General features: G+C 43.9%; 1 protein-coding gene across 1 annotated transcript; it reads right to left on the bottom strand.

Moving 5' to 3' along the window:
• Positions 1 to 258: 258 nt before the first annotated feature.
• On the bottom strand, positions 259 to 4,396 carry prop1 (PROP paired-like homeobox 1). Its single transcript, XM_030071403.1, has 4 exons — positions 4,309 to 4,396; positions 3,232 to 3,234; positions 2,422 to 2,651; positions 259 to 645 (listed from the first exon to the last, which is right to left on the bottom strand). Exons 1-4 carry the CDS (start codon positions 4,394 to 4,396, stop codon positions 259 to 261), a joined length of 708 nt encoding a protein of 235 aa, XP_029927263.1.
• Between the last annotated feature and the right edge of the window lie 19,969 nt (positions 4,397 to 24,365).

Genomic DNA, 24,365 nt, shown 5'->3' with positions numbered 1-24,365 from the left:
TATTTTTTGTTTTAGTAGTTTTGGATGACACTGAGGAACTACAGCGTGACATCTAGGCTATAATCGCCAAAAAAACTTCCCTCTGCTTTAGGGAAGCAAACATAAGTATACCTGTAGTGACAGAACCACACCTGTAGTGACTTTCCCTGGATAAACAGAAGTTAAAAAAAAAAAACAAAAAAACAAAACAAAACAAACAAAAAAAAACAATTATATATTTTACTGTGAAACATTAAAAGTGTTGCTCGGTGCTGCCTCCTAGCTCCAGTGAGCGGCAGCATCCAGAGTCGGCACCGAGGCCAAGGAGAACATGGGTGAGCCCAGGTTGGCGGGCGGCGCCCCCATGCTCCTCAGCGGGCTGTACCAGTCGTCATGCTGCCGCTGGGACACCGGCTGTGGCGGGACGCTGGGGCAGGGGCACTGGCTGACCGGGCCCGAGTGGTGAGAGTAGCCACCAGGGGGCAGCACAGCAGAGAGGCGGGGGATGTGCGCCAGAGGCGGTTGGTAGAACTGCCGAGCCACGCCGGGCTGGACGCACATGCCACCCAGCAGCGGGCCGTGGCTCGGCACCACGCCCACCGGGAGCACCTTGTGGGATGCCCGCTCCTGCTTCCGCTGCTTGGCCCTCCTGTTCTGAAACCAGACCTGCAGAGGCCAGCACAGAAACAAACAAAATAAAAGACATTTCTGATGTGCTGCAAGCAAGAAACTGAACATGGCAAAACTGGTGCAATATTAATGAATGCCTCTGATTATTGTTTGTTGTTTGTTTCAAGAAGTCATTTTATATCTAGCCAATCAATTTCCTAATAGCTAATAATATAATATACAGCACTAATTAATTAAATTACTAATTACTAATTAATTGGCATGGAAGGAAAGCTGCCTTCAGAATAAAAGTTTTATGTTTACTTTTATTCTCTTATCCTGACGGTGTAGCACTCTTTAACTTGTTATGTAAAGCACTTTGCAACTATGTTTTGAAAAGTGCTATACAAATATATATATATGTATATGTGTATATATATATACATATACATATATACATATATATATATATATATATATATATATATATATATATATATATATATATATATATATATACACTATATTGCCAAAAGTATTCGCTCGGCTGCCTTCACACACATATGAACATGAGTGACATCCCATTCTTAAACCATAGGATTTAATATGATGTGGGCCCATCCTTTGCAGCTATAACAGCTTCAACTCTTCTAGGAAGGCTTTCCACAAGGTTTAGGAGTGTGTTTATGGGAATTTTTGACCATTCTTCCAGAAGTGCATTTGTGAGGTCAAACACTGATGTTGGACAAGAAGGCCTGGCTCGCAGTCTCCGCTCTAATTCATCCCAAAGGTGTTCTCTCGGGTTGAGGTCAGGACTCTGTGCAGGCCAGTCAAGTTCTTCCACACCAAACTCGCTTATCCATGTCTTTATGGACCTTGCTTTGTGCACTGGTGCGCAGTCGTGTTGGAACAGGAAGGGCCATCTCCAAACTGTTCCCACAAAGTTGGGAGCATGAAATTGTCCAAAATGTCTTTGTATGCTGAAGCATTAAGAGTTCCTTTCACTGGAACTAAGGGGCCGAGCCCAACGTCCGAAAAACAACCCCACACCATAATCCCCCCTCCACCAAACTTTACACTTGGCACAATGCAGTCTGAAATGTACCGTTCTCTTGGCAACCACCAAACCCAGACTCGTCCATCAGATTGCCAGACGGAGAAGCGTGACTCGTCACTGCAGAGAACACGTGTCCACTGCTCTAGAGTCCAGTGGTGGCGTGCTTTACACCGCTGCATCCGATGCTTTGCATTGTGCTTGGTGATGTAAGGCTTGGATGCAGCTGCTCGGCCATGGAAACCCATTCCATGAAGCTCTCTACGCACTGCTCTTGAGCTAATCTGAAGATCACATGAAGTTTAAAGGTCTCAAGCTATTGACTCTGCAGAAAGTTGGCGTCCTCTGCGCACTATGCGTCTCAGCATCCGCTGACCCCGCTCTGTGATTTTATGTGGCCTACCACTCCGTGGCTGAGTTGCTGTCGTTCCCAATCGCTTCTACTTTGTTATAGTACCACTAACAGTTGATTGTGGAATATTTAGTAGCGAGGAAGTTTCACAACTGGACTTACTGCACAGGTGGCATCCTATTACATTACTATTACAGCACCATGCTGGAATTCACTGAGCTCCTGAGAGCGACCCATTCTTTCACAAATGTTTGTAGAAGTAGTCTGCATACCTAGGTGCTTGATTTTATACACCTGTGGTCATGGAAGTGATTGGAACACCTGAATTCAATGATTTGGATAGATGAGCGAATACTTTTGGCAATATAGTATATATATATATATATATATATGCACATCATGAGGGTACAGAGCTGGGGTGTCCCACCTGGATGCGAGCCTCGTTGAGCTTGGTGATGCGGGCCAGCTCCTCGCGGTAGTAGATGTCGGGATAGTGGTTTTGTCCGAAGGCCATCTCCAGCTGCTCCAGCTGCTTGTGGCTGAAGGTGGTGCGGTGCCGTCTGCGGGCCGGGGAGGGGTACGCCCTGCTGCGCCGGCCCAGGCCAGCGGCCCCGGAGGTCTCACACAATGAACCTCTCCTGCCCAGCTCACTGATATCTGTTTTCAGGATGAGGAAAAAAGGAGGTTTTGGGGTTTTGAAAAGAATCTGTAAAAGCTTTCAGTTTTCTGGGGAATGATTTCTCCAGCTCCAGTTTCTTGACTCAGGTTTGCTCGTGTTTCCCAGGTTGGCATCATACAAAAAAACCCTAAATTTAAAAGCACATTTCACTGATGACTGTCCCAGAAAAGAGGGATTACGCTGAGTTTATGGTTCCCACTGCTATCGGGCAACCTGAGAACCAAAAGGCTTTAGCTGCCAAAGCCAATCTCCTGAGAAAAGACACCAGAGACCGAGGGATTTCACCAAGATTATTCCAACAACAGCGAACAAAGTGACTAATTTGTAAAATTGGTGCCTGAGCCGAAGTTGTTCATTCACATTATAGTGCCTGGAGAAGAGACCGAAAAAGCTGATTTAACAATTTGTAATAAAATTGTAATGTTATTTATGCCCAATTTTTCACTCTCAATTATCTTCACCAGTCCTGCAAATTTCATTCAAACTGTTTCATTAAAGTAATTTAGGGATCAAGAAGATAATTTGATTGGCTTTAAGGATTAGTTGTGGATAGAGCACCAGCTATGAGCACTGAAAAAATCTCATGCAGTTGTGAAATCTCAAATCTTGTTCAAACACGGACAAAATCTGCCAGTGGGATGAGATAATCTCACTTGTTTCCAGAATTTTCTTGAATCAAGTGTCATTTTCTTGATCCTACTGGGCTGATCTGCCTTATCCCACCTTGACTCATCAGATTTATTCTTGTTCCCTGAAAAAATCCTGAAACAAGTTGAAACTGCAACGGAAACAAGTCGGACTATCCCATCCTGTCTGATTGTTTTTTAATAAGGTTTAAAAACTCAATAATAAACTTGTTACAATAAAGAGGTTTTGCTGAAATCCTTTATTTACTGTAAACATTTCTCACCTGAGTGAAACCTAAACCTGGCAGCTAATTAGAGCTTGACTGATTTTGATCAATAACTCCTGAGAGGCGAAACCTGGAAACAAAACTGGAAAACTGGAAATGTTACCCCTAAAATGTTATTTTCGTCTGGGAGGAAAACCCCCTGAAACTGCATTTCAACCATCATGGGTCAGAAAAAACCCAAACTTATGAAATTCTTTGGGGTTAAGGCAAGTTGACCCCCCCAGCCTGCTCGATGACAGAGGAAACTGTGCATCACTGCCTTAAAATGAATCTGAAGGCACAAAATACAAGAACCATTACTAAACATAAATGAGAAAATAAAGAAAAGGTAACATAAAAGGCTCACATTTCCTTTATTTATTATTCTATCAGAGGGCTTGAATTACATTTTATTCTGCTCAGTATGTCTGTTAGACCCTCGTCTTATTTTGCCATTTTAGTCTCTATTCTTTTATTGCATTTTATTTATTTTTCATCTAATATAGGTACTAACACTGATATGTATGTCAAGATGCTGTTTCTTCTTTCTATTTGTTGTAAAAACAATAAAAGTTTAAGTTAAAAAAAAGAAAAAAGGAAATAATGTACAATTGGGAAGAGTCTCCATCATATTCAATGTCAATGATATCTGATTTTTAATAAAAGCACCACAGCAGCCCAGTATCTCAGCCCAACCTGACTGTGTGTGAGGCGTTCAGGTGAAACACACGGCGCACACTCACCTGCACTGGAGCTGACAGCGGCCACGTCGGAGAACATCTCTGCACAGTCGCTCCTCACGGGGGCCCCTCTTGTCTTCACCTGGGCCATCGCTGCAGGTCTGCTCTCCGACGGGACGGTCCCGACCACCTCACCCCCCCAGACACACACAGCCGGCCGTGACATCACAGGCCAGGGTGATGTCTCATCCCACCCACTCGGCTCACCTTTCACCTGTGTGTGCTTGTGTGTATCTGTGTGCGAGCCGCTGTGTGTCGATGGCTGGGATGTCATCAGCTGTTCACTAGAAGACTGACACTGACGTAAACTGCAATGCAAAGATGTGAATACCAAATTTTAATGTTTCAACCAGGTTTTTACTCCTCTTATAACTTTTATTACCACAAATTGCAGTAGAAATGTCATAAATGGATATGCTGGTTCAAACAGGGGAGGAAGAATGATCCTCTTCAGCCTTTTCCCTTGCTAAACAGAGGTTTTTGTTTTGTGTACAGTACAGCACGGCTTTGGGCCATAGCTGTTAAAACCACAATGCACCAATGCAAACAATCCCAATTTATGCTTGCATGAAATTCCTCACTTCCTTATCTGTATTATCTTGTTTTCCTCATTAGTATATGCATAGTTATCAACCTCCATTACTCACAAATCCCCATAAATATGTCATTTTCATGCTCTACATATTCCATTACACAGTATACTCAACACCATATTCTCTACATGCCTATACACACATGCACAAAATATTCAGGCATACATGCATAACTACTATGTGCTGTTTATTGAGCGCACCCCGTCCCTGTCTGACAAAATTATCTACCTAACATTTTTTTTCCATTTTCTTTTTTCTTTCTTTCTTTTTTTTTTTTTTTTTTTTTTTTTTTGTCTTGCTCTGTTCTGTCTCTGATTTGTTTTGTCTTGTGCCTTTAACTTGTCCTGTACTTATACACCTGCATACACTCTAACTACAGCTCGCTTGTGGTAAAAGGAAAAAAAAAAAATGGATCATTGGCAATATAGATAGATAGATAGATAGATAGATATACTTTATTGATCCCAACCAGGGAAATTCTGGAAAACCAGGGAACCATGGAAATATATGGCAACACATTATTTTTTTAAGTATTTTTAAGTAACGCCCTGCTGGAGGGCCTCAGGCAGGCAAACTCTCTGTCATCTTTTAAATCCCTTCTTAAAACTCACTTTTACCGTTTGGCCTTTTCTTAGTTGCTGGTTCTGTCTTTTATGGTCTTTTACTATTTTATGGGGACCCCTTCTGGTTTTATTGTAATTTCATTTTGTTTTATCCTCACTTCTATTTTTATTTTTTTTTAATTTTATTGTATTGTATTTTATTATTTTATTATTTTATGTTGTTATTTTATTGTGAAGCACTTTGTAACTGTGTGTTTTGAAAAGTGCTATACAAATAAAGTTATTAAAGTTATTATTATTATTTATGGATTATTAGTCCAGTATCTTGGTGAGCTTTGAGTGTCTTTGAGAGGTGTAATATATGAAGTGTCCACCAGGTGGCCCTCTAATGTCAGTGTGTGTGTGTGTGTTTGTGTGTGTGACAGAGAGAAACACTCTAAGGCCACCGACCAAACCAAGTCGCTGCATTTTCCAAGCAAAGTCTCCTGACATGGCCTTTCTGGGAGGGCGCCGAGGCCGGCCGCTCTCTGCTCACTTCCTGCGTCCTGATCGGCGGTAACGGGATTGACAGGACGCCCCGTCGGCTCGGATTAACTCAGCTGAACTCTTGGGCGGCCTCCTGGGACCTCGGCCGCTATCTGCCTTTCCCATGATGCTAAACTGAGTCCAGGAGCAGCGGAGGGGAACGGCCGGGACGCTGGGAACAGACCCCGTCCCGTCCCGGTCACACGAGGCAGCTCAGACACTCGGAGAGGAGCAACTGGCCGCTCGGCTTCCATCAGACAAGACAGCAATTCATCACCGGCTATATCTGTCGAACAATGCTGCGTGTGTGTGTGTGTGTGTGTGTGTGCAGTCAGACAGTGAAAGTAATGACTACTTGGAAACCATACACACTCCAACACACATTCACACACACACACACACACAAACAACTATGAGAGCTTGTGAGTCACTATCTTAGTACCTAAATTTTGTGTGTGTGTGTGTGTGTGTGTGTGTGTGTCTGTGTGCATGCGTGTGTGTTTATTCAGGCGGTGCAAGTAATGGCTACTTGGAAACCATACACACTCAAACACACACACACACACACACACACACACACACACACACACTCACACACGCACACAAACAACTATGCGAGCTTGTGAGTCACATTCTTAGTACCTAACTTTTGTGTGTGTGTGTGTGTGTGTGTGTGTGTGTGTGCGTGCGTGCATGTGTGTTTGTGCGTGTGTGTGTGTGTGTGTGTGTGTGTGTGTGTAAGTGCGTGCGTTTATTCAGACAGTGAAAGTAATGGCCACTTGGGAACCATACACACAAACACACACTCACACACACACACACACACACACACACACACACACACACACACACAAAATCAACTATGAGAACTTCTGAGTCACTATCTTCTTTGTACTGGACTTGTGTGTGCGTGTGTGTGTGTGTGTGTGTGTGAAAGCACGTATGCATTCAGAAAGTGAAAGTAATGGCTACTTGGAAACCATACACACTCACACATCTGCACACACACACATGAATACAAAGGTAGTGACTCACAAGTTCATAGTTCATAGTGTGTGTGTGTGTGTGTGTGTGTGTGTGTGTGTGTGTGTGTGTGTGTGTGTGTGCTCACATACACAACTATGAGAGCGTGAGTCACTGCCTTCATGTACTTACTATCCTGTGTAAGTGTGCGTGTGTGTGTGTGTGTATTCAGACAGTGACAGTAATAGCTACTTGGAATCATATGCGAGCAGCGTGCACAACAAAACACACACACACACACACACACACACACACACACATGCGTGCAGACACCACTGAGAGATTTGTAGTTACCAAGTTGATTTACTAACCAGCGTGTGCATGTGTGTGTATATGTGTGTGTGTGTGTGTGTGTGTGTGTGTGTGTGTCAGATAGTCCTAAATTCTAAGTAGACCCTCTCCATTTAACTTCTTGTGTAACACGTCTGTCATAAGCCATTTGACCTCAGCGATAATTGTGACTCCCAAGAAACAGTAAATCAAAAGGTCAAACACTGTGTGGAAATGTGTTACATTGATAGATTGATACCCCCCCCCAACCCCCCCACCCCCAGGCCCAGAGCCCCCCCACCCCCCGCCAAGCCCCTCGCCAGGAAAATGTAATGCACAAAACACAGTGATTGAATAACCCGCTGGAAGAGCGAGCGAGCGGGATCAACTTTTGCACGGAAAGGCTCCCATTGAATCGACAAATTGCCCATGAGATTGAATTTGCTTATTGCGGATTCCTTGAGAAAGTCCCTCGCCTCGCTCCGACGGCGCTCTACGCAGAGATGTCTAATTTGATTCCTTGTGACATGGTGTCTGCCAGGGCCAAGTTCTGTGTGTGTGCTGGAAAGCCTTCAATCTTCCCTGCATTGTGTGTTTGTCTGTGTCTGTGTGTGTGTGTGTGTGTGTCTGCCAAGTCCTCTACACATCCCATATTCAGCTCACATGTTTCCTGTCCCGAGCGTCGCCCGAGCCAGAAACCCCCCCAGCGAAGCGAAAACAGCGGCGGCGGCGGCGGCTTGTGTTTTCTGTCTGCAGCCCCCTTTTTGTCTGTCAGTCTGCCTCCGTGCACACTGCAAAAAAAATAAATAAATAAATAAAAATGTCCATCAAAAGTCAAGTCAATTAGCCTCATGTTCAGTTTTCCTTCAAGCAACTGAAAAAAATCTGCCAGCGGGGTGAGACAATCATGCGCTCGCCTTTGGAAACGCATCTTGTTTTCTTGCATGATGATTATTCCACCAAATTTCAGTCCGTATCTCTGCCCGCAGTTTTGGCATTACCCCCATACATCAAACACCATTTACAAAAAAAAAAAAATTTAGTTAAAACGCGATTTTTGGCCCATTACAAATGAATTGGCAAGTTTTTCCCAGGCTCTACATCCCAGTAACCACCCATAGCAACCCCTAGCAACCACCCCACATACCACAGCAACCACTTAGCAATGCCCTTGTAACCACCCACAACACCATAGCAACTGCCTGGCAATGCCCTAGCAAACATTAGTAACACCAAAGCAACGCCTTAGCAACCACCCAGAACACCATAGTAACTGCCTAGCCATGGCTTATACCCCATCAGGAACACCACAGCAACCGCCTAGCAATGCACTAGCAACCACCCACAACACCATAGCAACCACCTGGCAATGCCCTAACAATCTTTAGTAACACCTCAGTAACACCATAGCAACGCCATCGCAGCCATTAGGAACACCATAGCAACCGTCTAGCAACACCCCACATACCATAGCAACCACTTAGCAATGCCCTTGCAACCACCCACAATACCATAGCAACTGCCTGGCAATGCCCTGGCAAGCATTAGTAACACCAAAACAAAGCCTTAGCAACCACCCAGAACACCATAGTAACTGCCTAGCCATGGCTTAGACACCATCAGGAACACCATAGCAACCGCCTAGCAATGCACTAGCAACCACCCACAACACCATAGCAACTACCTGGCAATGCCCTAACAATCTTTAGTAACACCTCAGTCACACCATAGCAATGCCGTCGCAACCATCAGGAACACCAAAGCGACCGTCTAGCAACACCCCACATACCATAGCAACCACTTAGCAATGCCCTTGCAACCACCCACAACACCATAGCAACTGCCTGGCAATGCCCTAGCAAGCATTAGTGACACCAAAGCAACGCCTTAGCAACCACCCAGAGCACCATAGTAACTGCCTAGCCATGGCTTAGACACCATCAGGAACACCATAGCAACTGCCTAGCAATGCACTAGCAACCAGACACAACACCATAGCAACTGCCTGGCAATGCCCTAGCAAGCATTAGTAACACCTCAGTAACACCATAGCAACGCCATCGCAACCATTAGGAACACCATAGCAACTGTCTAGCAATGCCCTAGCAACCACTTACAACACAACAGCAACCACATAGCAACACCCCCAGACACCATAGCAACCACCTAGCAATGCCTTAGCAACCATAAGGAATACCATAGCAACTGCCTATCAACTGCCTTGAGCACTCTAGCAACTGCCTTGAAACTCCTTAGCAGCCACCGTTAATACCCTTGTCCACTCCCTAGTCACTACGTTTCCTTTTTTTCCGTGTCCACAATTTTCGTAGCTTCCTATTGGATGCTGTGCTATCTGGCACTGTGCTATGCTGTGACTGGCTGGGAGCTAGGTGTGTGTGTGTGTGTGTGTGTGTGTGTGTGTGTTTGGGGGGGGGGGGGGGGGGGGGGGGGGGCTCATGGTGTCTCCACACACACACACCAACACACTCACACCAACATACACTACTGGTGGCTCACAAGTCATTTAAGCCTAAATAGTCCTCATTCAGTTGATCCAAATTTCGCATACTGCCCCTTTAAGGTGAAGTTGCAGGTTTTGTGTTAGCCCTGCAGGTTCTGAGCTGTAAAGAAACGTAAATCCCCTGCCACGTCTGATTTGGTCGCCCACAATATAAAATGCACTATAGAGGCCGTGTTTTTCCTTTCTATATTGCCTTTCAGTGTATGTTCTAAATAACACGAGACAGAAATAACATGTTAGATGGTGAATCTTGACATAATGCAGAGTGTCAGTCTAATGTACAGTCTGCCTTTTGGTGGACACTCATCCAAAAGGACTTACAGAGCCGTGAGAGCGGGCATTTTTAGTCCGGGAGGAAATTGACTCCCTAAAGGCGGCAGCAGAGCTGCAGTGGAAGCGAACCTTCCCACAGCTGAAGCAGAGTCGAACAAATCGCTGCTGACAAATGTGCATTTATCCCGAGCTTTGTACTGGAACTTGTATTGTTCATTTCCTGGGATGTTTTATGGCCTCTGTCTCGGCTTTCACAGAGATTTCTTGTGTAGATTTCTCCCAGCGATGTTGCGTAAACTGAAGTCCTTTGCACGTAATATATTTAAAATGCAAAATTCAAGTAACTGTAATGAGTTGCAGAAGACTCTTGGTGTTTATTTTTTTTTTTTATTAGGATTATGTTTATTATTCTAAAATGGATTCACCAGCTAATGTTACAATGACAAAGTGGTGCATTTGGATTATGTTAGCAATAAGGTTGAATCAGTCTCTCTCTGGTTGGGTTTAATCTGCTGTTATGAAATATTAATGACATCTAGTGAGAGCAGGTAATCTGGAAATGAATGTAAAACAAATTCAAAGGTGCAGATTAAGAAAGTTGTTTTACTTTATAAAGCCATTCTGTGAAATGTGCGGCCTTAACATTTATGAAAAACACAGTATCCTGAAAGTAATCTGTGTATTTATGTATTTGGGTTAAGTTACTGACTTTGAGCTCTGTAAAGGAATATGTTACAGATTACATGTTGGAGCAGGTATTCAGTAATCTGTAATGGGATGCATATTTATTAAAAGTGACCTCAGAGGAGAGCGTCTGAACAGTTTGAGCCCGAGCAGCAAAACGCTTCGTCTTCTCTGCAAAAGTGTCCTCAAAATAAAGACAGTCTGGTTTCTGCTGAGTCTCTGTGTTGGTGTGCGTGAGTGAGATAATCCCACTTGTTTCAGGATTCTCTCTGGGATTAAGTATAAATGTGTTGAAACAAGGCAGCGTGAGGCACATCGGCCACTGGGAGCGAGAAAATCACACGGGATTCAAGAAAATCTTGGAAACAAGTTGATCAGCGTCGGAAACAAGTGGAATTATCTCATCCGACTGACAGATTTTTGAATTATTTAAAGTAAAATAAGATCTCAACACTGAATATGAGACTAAACGACTTGTTAAAATGGGTTTTGTTTGTTTGTTTGTGTTTTTACTCTGAGGGCTGCGTGCAGCTGAAACACAACAAACAGTGTGTGAGGGTATTTTCTTCGATACTGCCTTTTGACTGATGCTGGGCTATGAGCAGCTCTTTGGTCTCCATCTGACTAAAAATAAGTTTTATTATTTTTTATTTATGTCCTAAAATATATCAAGTTTTTATTTCCATGCTGAAATATATGTATTGATTCAATATCTGACTGGCTTACGGCCACATTTTCTATTAAAACAGTCCAGATGTGTCGAGCTTTATCTTTGAGAATGGATTAATGTGCACCAAAACTTTTTTTTTGCCTCAGTAAACTTCATTTTTATTGCATTTTTTTTAACCCCCTTACATAACAGCATGCAGGTTACCACTGTTTGACCAAAGCAGCAGGTTGGCTGAGTGGAGGAGGGACTATCCATCCAACTATCTGTCTTAACAAGTCGTTTCGTTTCAGATTCAGTGTTAAAAACTTGTTTTTGTTCAATTAAGTCTTAAATCTGCCAGTGGGATAACATCGTCCCCATTTGTTTCCACTGCTAGTCGCTTTGTTTCCAGATTTTTTTATGAGTTAAGTGTCATTTTCTTGATCCCACTGGCCTGATCTGCCTTATTTTGCCTTGTTTCAACACATTTATACTTGTTCCCGGAAAAATTCCTGAAACAAGTTGAAACTGCATGGGAAACAAGTGGGATTATCTCATCCCACTGGCAGATTTATTCTCACTTGTTACACAAAAAACAAAACGGTAATGCTGAATATGGGACTAAATTACTCATTAAAAGGGAGATTTTTTTGCAGGGTAGTGGGTCACGGGTTTGACCCCTGTGACCGCCTGCTTGCACGCTGCACGTTGCTCTGCACAGATTAAAAAACGTCAAAAATGAAGATGCAGTTGAAGAACTCTGAGGAAAGAGTCTTAAAGCTTCCCTCTGCATTCTTTCTCTCCCATCTCACTCTCTCTCTCTCTCTCTTCTTTCTGCCTCTCTTTCTCTCACACACACGCATGTGCACACAGACACACACTGCACACACACATCAGAAGCAGACACACATTCATATATCTATATATATATATACGCACACACACACACACACAGATTCACACACACACACACACCACCCGCGACCCCGACTCTCCTACAACACACTCGTAAGCAAATTACATGCAAGTCATACTACACTGGGGTCTCCCTTTCAAATATGACAGACTCTGCCGATTGCACGCGCGCACACACACACACACACAGGCTATATGCCCGTGCACTCACTCACACACACACACACACACACACAGGCCTCTGTGTGGTTGTGATCGTGTCCAGTATGGACACATAGAGGAAATTCTTCCCTCCCAATTTCCCGGGACTGAACTGGGAGTGACCTGGCTGGCAGACACACAGCCCCGATGGAAGGAATGTAACCCAACTCCCCCCCACCCCTCCACCCCCACCCTCCCCACACCCTCCTACCCCCCTAACACCCCCCGCCCCCCCCAATCCTGCAGACTGCTGGCCTGGCTGGGAGAGAGAGAGAGAGAGAGAGAGAGGGCGAGCAGGATGTCTTTTATCTCTCACCAATTCATGAACCGTCCCGACTAAACCGAGGTGAATATTAATCTTGGAGGAGTCTGGCGCGAGCTCCCCGTTGTAAAGATTCATCCCCGTTTGGAGCGAGCGAGTTCCTGAGCCTCCCTGCAGCATCTTTGGCAGACACACCGTCCCGCTTTTCTCTCCCATCTTTTTTTTTTTTTTTATCCTGTTTCTTCTCCTCTGCTGCTGCTCCGACACAGAGTACAGTCCCTCTGAAACAAGAAACAACGGCAACAACTGCAGCAGCATGAAAAGATTGTTTTTCTTCTCTCATATTCAGTGTTAAAAATGAAAAACCTGCCAGTGGGATGAGATAATCCCACTTGCTTCCCATGCAGTTTCACTTGTTTCATTTTTTTTTTCTGGGAACAAGTAGAAATGTGTTGAAACAAGGCGGAATAAGACAGATCAGCCCAGTGGGATCGAGAAAATGACACCTGATCCAAGAAAATTCTGCAAACTAGTTGATTAACGTTGGAGAAAAGTGTTTTTTTTTTTTTTTTCACTTGTTTGAAGGAAAACAAGATGAACTGAATATGAGACTAAATGACTGAGAGTTTTTGCAGTTCAGCATTTAAAACAACAAAAACAGCAACAAAAATACCTCTCCTACTACAACCACTATTGATACTGATGAAAATAACATTCTCCTCAACACACTTGCAGAATCAAGGGCTTCACTGCAAAAAAATAGTCAATAGTCATCTGTTAAAATCTTGTTTTTCTTCAAGTGAAACAAACCCGCAGGTGGGATGAGATAATCCCACCTGTTTCCAATGCTAATCAGCTTTTGCGTCTCGATTTTTCTTGAATCAAGTGTCATTTTCTTGAAACGCTGATCTGTCTATCTGTGAGCTGATCTATGCTAATATTAAAAAAAAAAAAAAAAAAAAAAATCATGAAACAGGTGAAACTGTGTTGGTAGCAAGTGGTATTATTGATTTTAACGCTGAATATGAGACTAAATGATTTGTTAAGATGTGAAATTGTTGAGAAGCCACGCGTGAACACCGTCAAACCGCAGGCGAAAGGTCAACTAGTGCATCCAGACATTGAGACACACACACACACACACACACACACACACACAAAAACACACACACACACACACACAGAAAGCTGAAGTGACTGTTGCACAATGGCGTGTTGTCAAAGTTCCCATGTCGAGCGAGTGTGTTTTCTCCTTCCCGGACCACAATATGGCTGATGTGGGCACTGGCCCGGGTGAAGTATGAATGAATGAATATATTTACCCGGTGCCATTTTTTTTTTCTTTCCCCTCTTTCAGCTCAGATTTACATTTTATTCGGAGAGAGTTACACTTGGACGGGGCACTTGGCTGTGGATCCGCGGCGCAGCTGCCGATGGTGATGTGGGGGTGAACCTGAGAGCCTCTGGTGACGGGACGGTGTCTCCGACCGCCGGCCCGCTCCGCCGCGAGGGCCGAGGTGGGAACCATTACGCCCGTCATGACTCAGCAGGAACTGTGCAGCATGCGGCGCTGCCCTCTCGCCTCCCGTGCCTGTGGCAGGACATCGTGTTCCCTGCTGTCGTTTCACTCGGCCGTGGCCGTCACATTACCCGGCGCCATGGGAATTCTCAACTTGCCAAGCTCCAGATACCGCGTGTAACCAGGAAAGCCAAGTTTTCATTTCACGCGGATTACCCCGCACGCAGCAGAACCCCCGTCTGAGAAGTTATTTAACATCAATTTGAGGCCTATAACTTTTTTTTTTTTTTTGCAGTTACACTGTGAAACATCTTGATTTTAACACGTCGTTTAGTTTCATATTTAACCATAAAATTTTTATAAAGAAAAGGAATGTTGAATGAGATAATCCCTTTGATTTCCAATGCAGTTTCTTTTTTTTTTTTTTTTTTTTCAGGAATCTCTCTGGGAACAAGTATAAATCTGTTGAATCAAGGCAGAATGAGGCAGATCAGCCCATGAGGATCAAGAAAATGACACTTGATTCAAGGAGATTCCACAAATAAGTTGAGTTATTGGAAACAAGAGGGATTATCTCATCCCGCTGGGAGATTATTTTCTCTCTGTTTAGGAAAAATAAGATTTTTAACTCTCTCTGCGTGACTAAATGACTTGTTAAGATGGGCTCTTTTTGTTTGCAGTGTAGCGTTTTCATTAGGGAGGTGTCCTCTCACATTTTTTAAATAAGTGAAAGAAGCCAGTTTCTCTTGACAAAATCTGGACACCAGGACGCTCTGCTCGTACCAAGGAGGTGTCACTCGACTTTGGAAAGTGTCTGGCGCTACAAAATGTCTTAATGTTTGGATTTTTTTTTTTTTTTTCCTGTCGGCTCGGCTGCAGCGGCGTGTGGCGTCCTGCCCTGCGTCGGGTTTTGGAGGTTCAGCTGTTTGGCAGGAAGGTGCTGGAGGATTTGCAGGACTGTTGTCTGGTCCAGGCTCCCCCGCCGGTGTCCTCTTTCCCACCTCGGCATGGTTCATTGGCTCCGGGGCTCCTGTGGCCCCCCACCACCCAGAGACGACACGGTGGAAGAGTCTCTCCGTCCATATCAGTTCCCTCCAGCCTCTCTGAAGTCTTCATTTCTCACCGCAAAACCCGTCGCCATCTGAGCAAGTCATTTACTCTCCGAATTCTCTGTGACAATCTAGTTTTTCTTCAAACAAGTGGAAAAATCCGCCAGTGGGTTGAGAGATAAACCCACTTGTTTCCAGCGCTAATCAACTCGTTTCCAAAAATTGGCCTCAATGAAGAGTCGATTTCTCGATCCCGGTCGGCTGATCGGCCATATTCAGCGCGTTCGTCCAAAAATATTTCCCAGAAAAAATCCTGAAACAAGGGAAACTGCAGTGGAAGTAAGTGGGATTATCTCGTTTTTTCCCTTGTGTGAAGAAAAACAAGACTCTGACAATGAATTAGTGGAGGATTATGTAGATATGTCTGTGAATGTTGATTGGGGAAAAAAAAGGCTGCATTTGTCAGGTTAGCTTTGAAACGTGGTCATGAGATGCTCTTTTAATCGTGATATAATTTAATATAGAATTTAGACCCAAACAGCGACACCTATGGGACAAAACTAGAATGATCGTCCAAAGCACCACCAGAGCTGCATGAAATGACAGAGGAAACACTGAAATATTTTTACCCAAAAATTGGACAAAAGTAGAATATTTGTGTTGTTTTGGACTTCAGCCTTTAAACTCCACCAGGGTCCCCGCATTCTCCGTCAACTCACCAGACCCCAAACGTTACGACAAAATCCAACATCGTGAACCATTTCTGGGGACAAAGCGGACCACCGACTGACGGCTGCGTGACAGGATGTTATTACCGAGTCACTGTGATGAATTGTTCGATTTAGGTCACCAGACTGTCGGCTCGGAGGGAGCTCTGGCCCCGAACGCTGCTCCGACGGGAGACACAGCCTCCAAATAAACGTCTGCTGCAGGATCTTTGTTCCCTTTCGAAAAACCTTAAGATCAAATCAGGATGCAGCTGAAGTTCACGTGATGCTTAGGTCTTTTTTTTTTTTTTTTTTTTTTTTTTTTTTTTTTTTGCTGCTGTCTTCTTGTTTCGTAACTTTGCTTTTGCACCCGTTCTGACTTCATGATGTAATACGTCTAACAATTCTGAACAATAATAAATAATGATGATAATAATAATAACAGCAAAAAAAAAAAAAAAAAAAAAAGGTGACGACAGCAGCGACTATTATTATTCCCGTTGCTCTTGACGTGTCAGACGTGTCCGGACATGTTTTAGACGGAATCTCCTATTTGCATCTCAGAGGTGGGGCTTTTCGACACCTCGGTGACGGTTACCATGGTAACAGCATCTGGTGGCAGAAAAAGAAAAAAAAAGGCCGCTTGTTGCCGCCGTCTGTGCCACCGGCAGGAATGCGGGTCAACCCTGGTACAATGGTCGTGCACACACACACACACACACACACACACACACACGTCCTGACATAACACACATGTAGGCCGTGTTCTCCTGACTGGTATAAGCGCACGCACGCACACTCGCTGACCCCCGGGCCGGTTTAGGGTTTCCACCTCTGCTCCAGTGCATATTGTAGTCCGCCGGCTATTCTTAGCTCTGGTAAAAGTGACAACATGGCGAGGGAAAGTTGGAGGGCTGTTAAAGATTATGGAGCAGATACACGCCGCATGCTTCGACAAATCATCAGCTGAATATTTAATGGACCACGACAGAAATGTTCTTACCATGCCTTATTATGTTTCCATTTATTTTTGTCAGACATTGAGGGTTCAGGGCTTTTGACAGAAGCTATTCCAAGCCAAAGGCCAATATATCTTTCCTTCCAACACAACAACACATAATAAATATAATCTGCTTTCCCCATGTTCCCCAGCCGCTCCGGTTAGTGATGTGGTGGTACATGGAAAGACGGCTGAACTTCGACCTCTACTACAAACAAAAATCGATTGTTTTTCCAAAAATAACTCCGATTAATCGATGTTTTTTAGCTGATTAGTCTGACACTACACGGTGTATGTTATGAATTTAGCTCTTAAAGTTTAAATCAGCCTGTCAGTCCCGAAAGACGACAGGTCAGCTGGGTTTAAGTCCCTAAAAAATTAAATTAAAGGTTCATGCACTTTCTCTCACCAGTGGTTTCCAGTGACATCTCCATGATCTCACTGTAAATTTTAGCTCATAACAAAAGAAACTATCATTTCTGTTTAAATGCTGCATATGTTGCCACATACCTAATTTTTTTTTTTTTTTTTTTTACCCATTTTTCTAAGCTGCAACAACTCAATCTGCAGTGGGTTTGACCAAACACATGGCTGCTCTTTGCACTCCTAACAAGTCATTTAATCTCATTTTTAGTGTTAAAATTCATCCAGAATCACTTTTTTCTGCGTCTCGACGACTCGCTAAGACGTTCATGTGCACTTCCTGCTGGGAAACTGGAATGTACGATAAACCCAGCACCGCAGAAATGGGCATGAATCAGTGTCACTCAGCTGCAAAACAAAATCCATCGTCTGGTTTTTGAAGTATTTGGAAAACTCAACCAGCTAAGCCGGAGCGCTGCCACTTGGCCGCCGGCTCTGAAGCGTCTCGGCTCCCTCCGCCGGGGAAAAGCAGCACCAAGATAAACTCTGGTTTTACAAAACACTGTTACCCTTTCCTCTAATTTTTCTTCTTTTACCTCAGAAACTAATTTGTTATTAGCCTGATTTTCACTGTTTGCTGTTTTGGGCAATGCAGGGACAGCAAACAGTGATTTCCTTGGCCTTCTTGCCTGCTGTTGTGACCGGCTGCTGAACTGAAGCTACAGAAAAAAAGCTCTGCTGCAAAAAAAGACTGACGATACTTACATGTTGTGCTCAATAATCTCCACAAACCGATGCACTTTTCCAAATTTTGAACCTCACATGCAGTTCATCTCAGCAGAAATCTATCAGTCGCTCCTCCAGGTGGCCGTCGGATACTAAAAAATTCATTAATGTGCAGCGAAAAAGTTTGACAGAAGCACAAACAAACACGAGACGAAGTGACAGAGCGACGCACGTGGAGCTGCAAGGCGCGAGTTAACACTTTTTGACGTAAAGTGTATTATTCCCAAAATTTGTCGGGCTCTCTAGCTTCTCACCAGCCCACTTTTTAAAGCAGAGAATTGCTTAAAATTTTACAGCTGAGAAGGAATTTACACCGTAGAACAAAATGTGAAGCAAAATGAAAGCGTATGTCGACCATGGACTTAATAAAAACACAAACTCAGAAAAAAAAAAAAAATCGACTTTCAGTTTCACTCACCTCTGTCACGGGTTAATCATTTCTGTTAGGAAAATGTTGCATTTATCTTTTTTTTATCAACAGATGGTGCTGTTTCTTTTGTATCTAACACATTTGAACGTTTTACTCTTTCCTCTATTAATTTACCTTCATGTTAAATAACAATTTCACAGGTAAAGGAACTTTTCTGAACATTAAAGCAGAAAAAAGAAAAAGAAAAAAAAAAACACACCAACTCACTTCTGGGTTTAAGGTGCACGAGCTGAGACACTGCAGTCACACGCATAAATGGTTGGAGGGGCGGGGCTTGCAGAAAAAAAAACGTCAGAATGGGCGGAGCTCTGCGGGAACCGACTCAAAGTAAACAGCCTGTGCTGCGTTATAACGTGCATTGGAGCTCATTTCAAATACAGCAAAATAAAATAAAATGGTACGTGCTGTGCCTTTATTCTTTTCGTTTTTTTTTTTAAAATACAAAATTTCACGTGAATATGAAAATCAGAAGGAAAAGCAGCTCAGCCTTTTTCCCTCCCCGCGACTTCAAGAGACACAACAATGTCATCGACAAAAGAAAACTCACGTATTCAACATGGCTATCAGCGGTCACGCCTCCTTTGTTTTATTCTTAGTCTGCTCTTTTACATATTTCACTGTTTTTATGTCTCCCTGTGTTCTGTCTAAATCTTTTAATATCTTATTGTTATTATTCTTTTGCTCCCTCTGTTGTTTCTTATTCAGTTTGTTCGCTCAGCTTTATCACGCAGTTTTAAATTGGCTATTTTTATTTTATTCTCTTGTTTTTTCACGTCACAGTAAAGCACTTTAAGCTACACAACCCGTATGAACGCCGCTATGTAAATAAAGTATAAAGTGGTGAAGTCCCGCCCCTTTCGGTGGACCCCTATGGGACCTCTTGGAGCGAAAAAAATGAACGGTGTTCAATGAACAGAAAATAATTATTTTCTGATCCCCCCCGTCGTTATGCCTTGGATTACACAAATGCTTTTTATAGGCTTAAATGATAATTTTTCATGTCAAGAGTTTGACCGTTTATTGCGCTATTGTTCAGTTAAATACTGTTGATAAAACATAATTAGAAAGACTACATGCTGTGTCGTGTATGTGACGTCATGTCATCACTGCAAAAACTCAAAATCTTACCAAGATGATTTGTCTTATTTCAAGTCAAAAATGTCTTATTCCTAGTCAAAATATCTCATTACACTTAAAATAAGACATGATCACCTCAGAAGTAACTTGTTTTTAGACAATTGTCTCTTGTTTCGAGTGAAAATTTGCTTGTTTCATTGGCAAAATTTGTTTCTTGTTTCTAGCTAATTTTCACTTATTTCAAGTGAATTTTCACTTTTTCCACTGGCAAATTTTGCCAATGAAACAAGCAAATTTTCACTTGTTTCAAGCAAATTTTCACTTGAAACAAGTGGAAATTGTCTAAAAACAATTTACTTCTGAGGTGATCATGTCTTATTTTAAGTGTAAGAGATATTTTGACTAGAAATAAGACATTTTTGACTTGAAATAAGATAAATAATCTTGGTAAGATTTTGCGTTTTTGCAGTGATCGCCCTTTCCCTCCATCCAGATTCAAGTCAAGATGCCGGTGTGTTTTGTTCCCGATTATCCACATTCCAGCAGGAACGGCAGTAATTTCTATCGTTTCCCGTCTGATCAGAGGACTAGGAATCGCTGGCTCCAGCTGACCCGTGCGGGCGGTGACGTATGTCATTCGCGTCGAGAGCAGCGAAGAGTTGTAGTTCACAAAGCGGGCTCACACAAAACCTAACATTATCAAAATTCTTCGCGCTAAATTGTAGTCTTCTTTGCGTGAAAAATTATCTTTAAATATCACAGACATCATATGTGAAATCCATGGCACAATTCAAACGGGACCAGAAAATAATTTTTATCTACCCGTTGAATCGCACTGATAACTTTTTGCTTTTGAGGACCCACGTACCGGAAGTGGAAGGGCGGGACTTCACCACTCTATTGTGATTGTGATTGTTTTTAATCACCTCTAGCGCCCTCTTGAGGTGAGCCTCATGCCTGCTGCCAGTCCAGTGCGTTTCACCGACTCTGCAAACTGAACCAGAGCACAAACATACCATCTCCCTGTCGTAAACACATATTTGCGCATGTTTACACGCACTGACAATAATAACTGCGTGTGTGTGTGTGTGTGTGTGTCCATCTGGAGCCGGCTGCTCCCCCCGCGGCCTCGACTCCGGCAGCCGATTAATGAGCACGACTTCCCAAGAGTTTGCCGAGGTTTCCCGTCGTGCCAGCAGCAGCCACACCCGAACAGCTGGAACGAGGACAGAAGCACACAGCTGGGAGGGAGAGAGAGCGAGAGAGTGTCAACACCGCTTAACACGACCAACACACACACACACACACACACACACATTCACAGGATCAATGGCCAAATTGCACTGTTAATGCCCCGTTGGCCTGAATGTGCACTTTTAACGGCAGATTTGAGGGCACGTTACGAGCATTCGAGAATGGTTATGGCATAAAAAAGCCTATCTGGATGTGTGTGTGTGTGTGTGTGTGTGTGTGTGTGTGTGTGTGTGAGAGTGAGTGTGAACGGGAACAATGCGGCCATTTATAGAACGAATGCCGCAGCCTGTAACAAGGGCCCTTAACATATTAGCCATGTGACTCGCTCGAGCTCAGAAAATGTCTAGTAACAACCCCCGGCCCCCCCTCAGATATACACCACCCCCCCTCCCTCAACCCGCCAGCCGCCCCTTGACCTCCCGCCGCCCCCGCCCCCGAGCCACCCCTCCGTCAGACGCAGATGTCCACAATCAGAGAGGAGTGCACGTCCAGTTCACGTGGCGGTTCGCAGTTTCACATCGCGGTTCATCACCGCACGGCGTTTGTTTCTTTGACGTGAAGCAGCAGGATGAACGTGTTTGTCGGCAGAGATGCGAAGGTCTGTCCCGTGTAGATCTAACCCCCCTGTTACCTTTAGTCACTTTTTTAATCTGTCGGGGTGATGAGGCCTCACCTGATTGAAAATTATTAGAATAAAAATTGTGACTCAAGTTTATGTGTCTTGTTGGCTGCCTGAATTAAATAGTTGATGATGATGATGATGATGATGACTTTCACACTGGAGTGGCTCTCTAAATGGAATGACACCTCAGTCAGTTTCATTAAAAACCCTCATTTCCCCGCTATTTCATGTCAAAATGGCTGCTGCATTGCAAAAATTCAAAATCTTAGTAAGAATATTTGTCTTATTTCAAGTCAAAATGTCTTATTTCTAGTCAAAATATCTCATTACACTTAAAATAAGACATGATCAGCTGTTTCATGTGAATTTTCCCTTTTTCCACTGGCAAATTTTGCAAATGAAACAAGCAAATGTTCGCTTGTTTCAAGTGAATTTTCACCTGAAACAAGAGACAATTGTCTAAAAACAAGTTACTTCTGAGGTGATCATGTCTTATTTTAAGTTTAATGAGATATTTTGACTAGAAATAAGATATTTTGACTAGAAATAAGACAAATATTCTTGGTAAGATTTTGAGTTTTTGCAGTGTGTGGAAAAACATGAGGACTGTCAGTGAATTTAAACTCGGAAAAAAAAAGAAAAAAAAGAAAAAAAAGAAAGCCATTCATCATTCAGGTTTTGCTGCATGTTCATTCTTCCAGTCTTGTTTAGTGGGATTATTCACTTGTTTTAAGAAAGACGGGACTTTAACACCGAACACGAGACTAAACGACGCGCTGAGTTTGACTGATTTTGCTGCGATTGCTCAGAAATCCTTTTCCTCTTTCACTCCCGGCAGACAAAACACTTCTCACTTTATTCCTGTCACGGAAAAATAGAAACAGCCGAGGAATCCGTGCAGGACGCCTTCGAATGCCTTTCAACACAAACATAACAAGTTGTTTAGTCTCGTGTTCAGTCTTAAAAATTCTTGTTTATCTTAAAACAAGGGGAGGAAAAAAAAAACCTGCCAGCGGGATGAGATAATCCCACTTGTTGCCAATGCAGTTTCACTTATTTTATGATTTTTTTTTTTTCTGGGAACAAGAATAAATATGTTGAAATAAGGCAGAATAAAGCAGATCAGCCCAGCAGGATCAAGACAATGACTCTTGATTCAAGATCATTTGGGTGACAAGTTGATCAGAAATTAGAAATTAGAAACAAGTGGGATTATCTCATCAAGCAAGACTGAAGCTTGAAGATTTGAACGTTGAATATGAGGCTCGATAAAGACGGAGAGGTTTGCTCCGCTGAAAGCAGTTTCTTGACTTGATGCAATCCCATTCAAGGAAGTGGTGATTTCAGCGAATTTCATCGTCCCGTGTGAACGCGTTACATAAAAAGACTCACTGTGTGTGTGTGTGTGTGTGTGAGACCGCGCGTGACCTCCGACCCATAGAGTGTGAGCCGGGCCGCTGTCATGAGGCCTTTGCCCCACCAAGGCTGTGATGTCACCCCCGAACACAGAACAGGCAGGGCTGGAAAAGAAGAAAAAAAAAAAAAAAAAAAAGCCTGAAAAAAAAAAAAAAAAAAAAGCTCGGAGAAACACAGTCCAGCGGAATAATTATATGAGAGAGGGAGTGAATCAGGAAATAGCTCTTGGTTTGGGAAACTCAGAGTTCGAGGGAGCGCTGCCATGTGCTAAATGAAAACAGGATTTGAAAAAAATAAATAAATAAATAAATAACAAAATTTAAAAAAAAATAAAATAATGGAGAGAGCGCGACGAGGGGGGGGGGTGAAGCGAAGCCGAGGGGTGGCAGCGAGGAGACGCTGATCCCTGCACCTCCACCTCCAGCTCCCCCTGCCATCAACTCTCCCTGCACTCCTCCTCCTCCTCATCCCTCCCTCCTTCCCTCTCCTTCCCTCTCTCTCTCTCTCTCTCATTCTTTGTGTGCAGTTGGCTGGCAGGCGCTCAGCTCTTTCCTCACACGTTTTAATGGGTATCTTCCCAATCAGGTTTTTATTGCAGGAAATTTCAGCACACCACATTGCGTGAGCTGGAGGAGTGCTCCATTCTTAGCTCGGCACCGCTGAGTGCCAGGGCGTGTGGAGCTTGCCAGGGTGGGGGAGGGGGGGGACGGAGATGGAGATGGGGAGGGGCAGGGTGGGGTGTGGGGGTGACGAGGACGAGGAGGAGGAGGAGGAGAAGTTGGAGCAGCACTGGGTGTCAGTTTGGTGCCAGCATAACAGTTCTGCATGGCCTCCCTCCTCTTTCTCCTCCTCCTCCTCCTCTTTCTCCTCCTCCTCCTCCTCTGGTTTGGTAACAATAGTGAAGTGAAGGCGGTCGGAGCCACTGAGGAAAAGACCAAACACCCGAAATCCTAAAAAACGCTCCACATGCACTCTCTCTTGTTCGCTCTCCAGCTCCTTTAACCTTTGACTCCGCTTGTGAGAGCTTCACCTCCTCACCTCCTCTCCTCCTCTCACTTCATTCCCCCCCCCCCCGCCGGCAGCCCCACCTGGGTGTTTCTCCCAAAGTGAGGCCGCGGTTTCTGGCCCCGCGGTTTAATTGGAATAATATTTGCTGTACTCCGCTGCCTCCTCGGCTCTGTTCTCCCTTAACAACGGGCATTATTTTTAGCCGCTGCGCCGGGTTCTGTCATTTCCTGTTGGAGGGTTTCGCAGCGCTCAGCCCACAAGCTCCAGACTCCAGCGCTGCCTCTGTGCCTCGCTCTCCAAATCATACCCTTCCCGACACCCGCGGCCTGAGTGACACCTCACCGGTGAGC

This window comes from Myripristis murdjan, chromosome 15, assembly GCF_902150065.1.
Source record: "Myripristis murdjan chromosome 15, fMyrMur1.1, whole genome shotgun sequence".
NCBI lineage: Eukaryota > Metazoa > Chordata > Actinopteri > Holocentriformes > Holocentridae > Myripristis > Myripristis murdjan.
The sequence above is the reverse complement of the archived record's forward strand: the minus strand, read 5'-3'. Positions and strand labels throughout refer to the sequence as shown.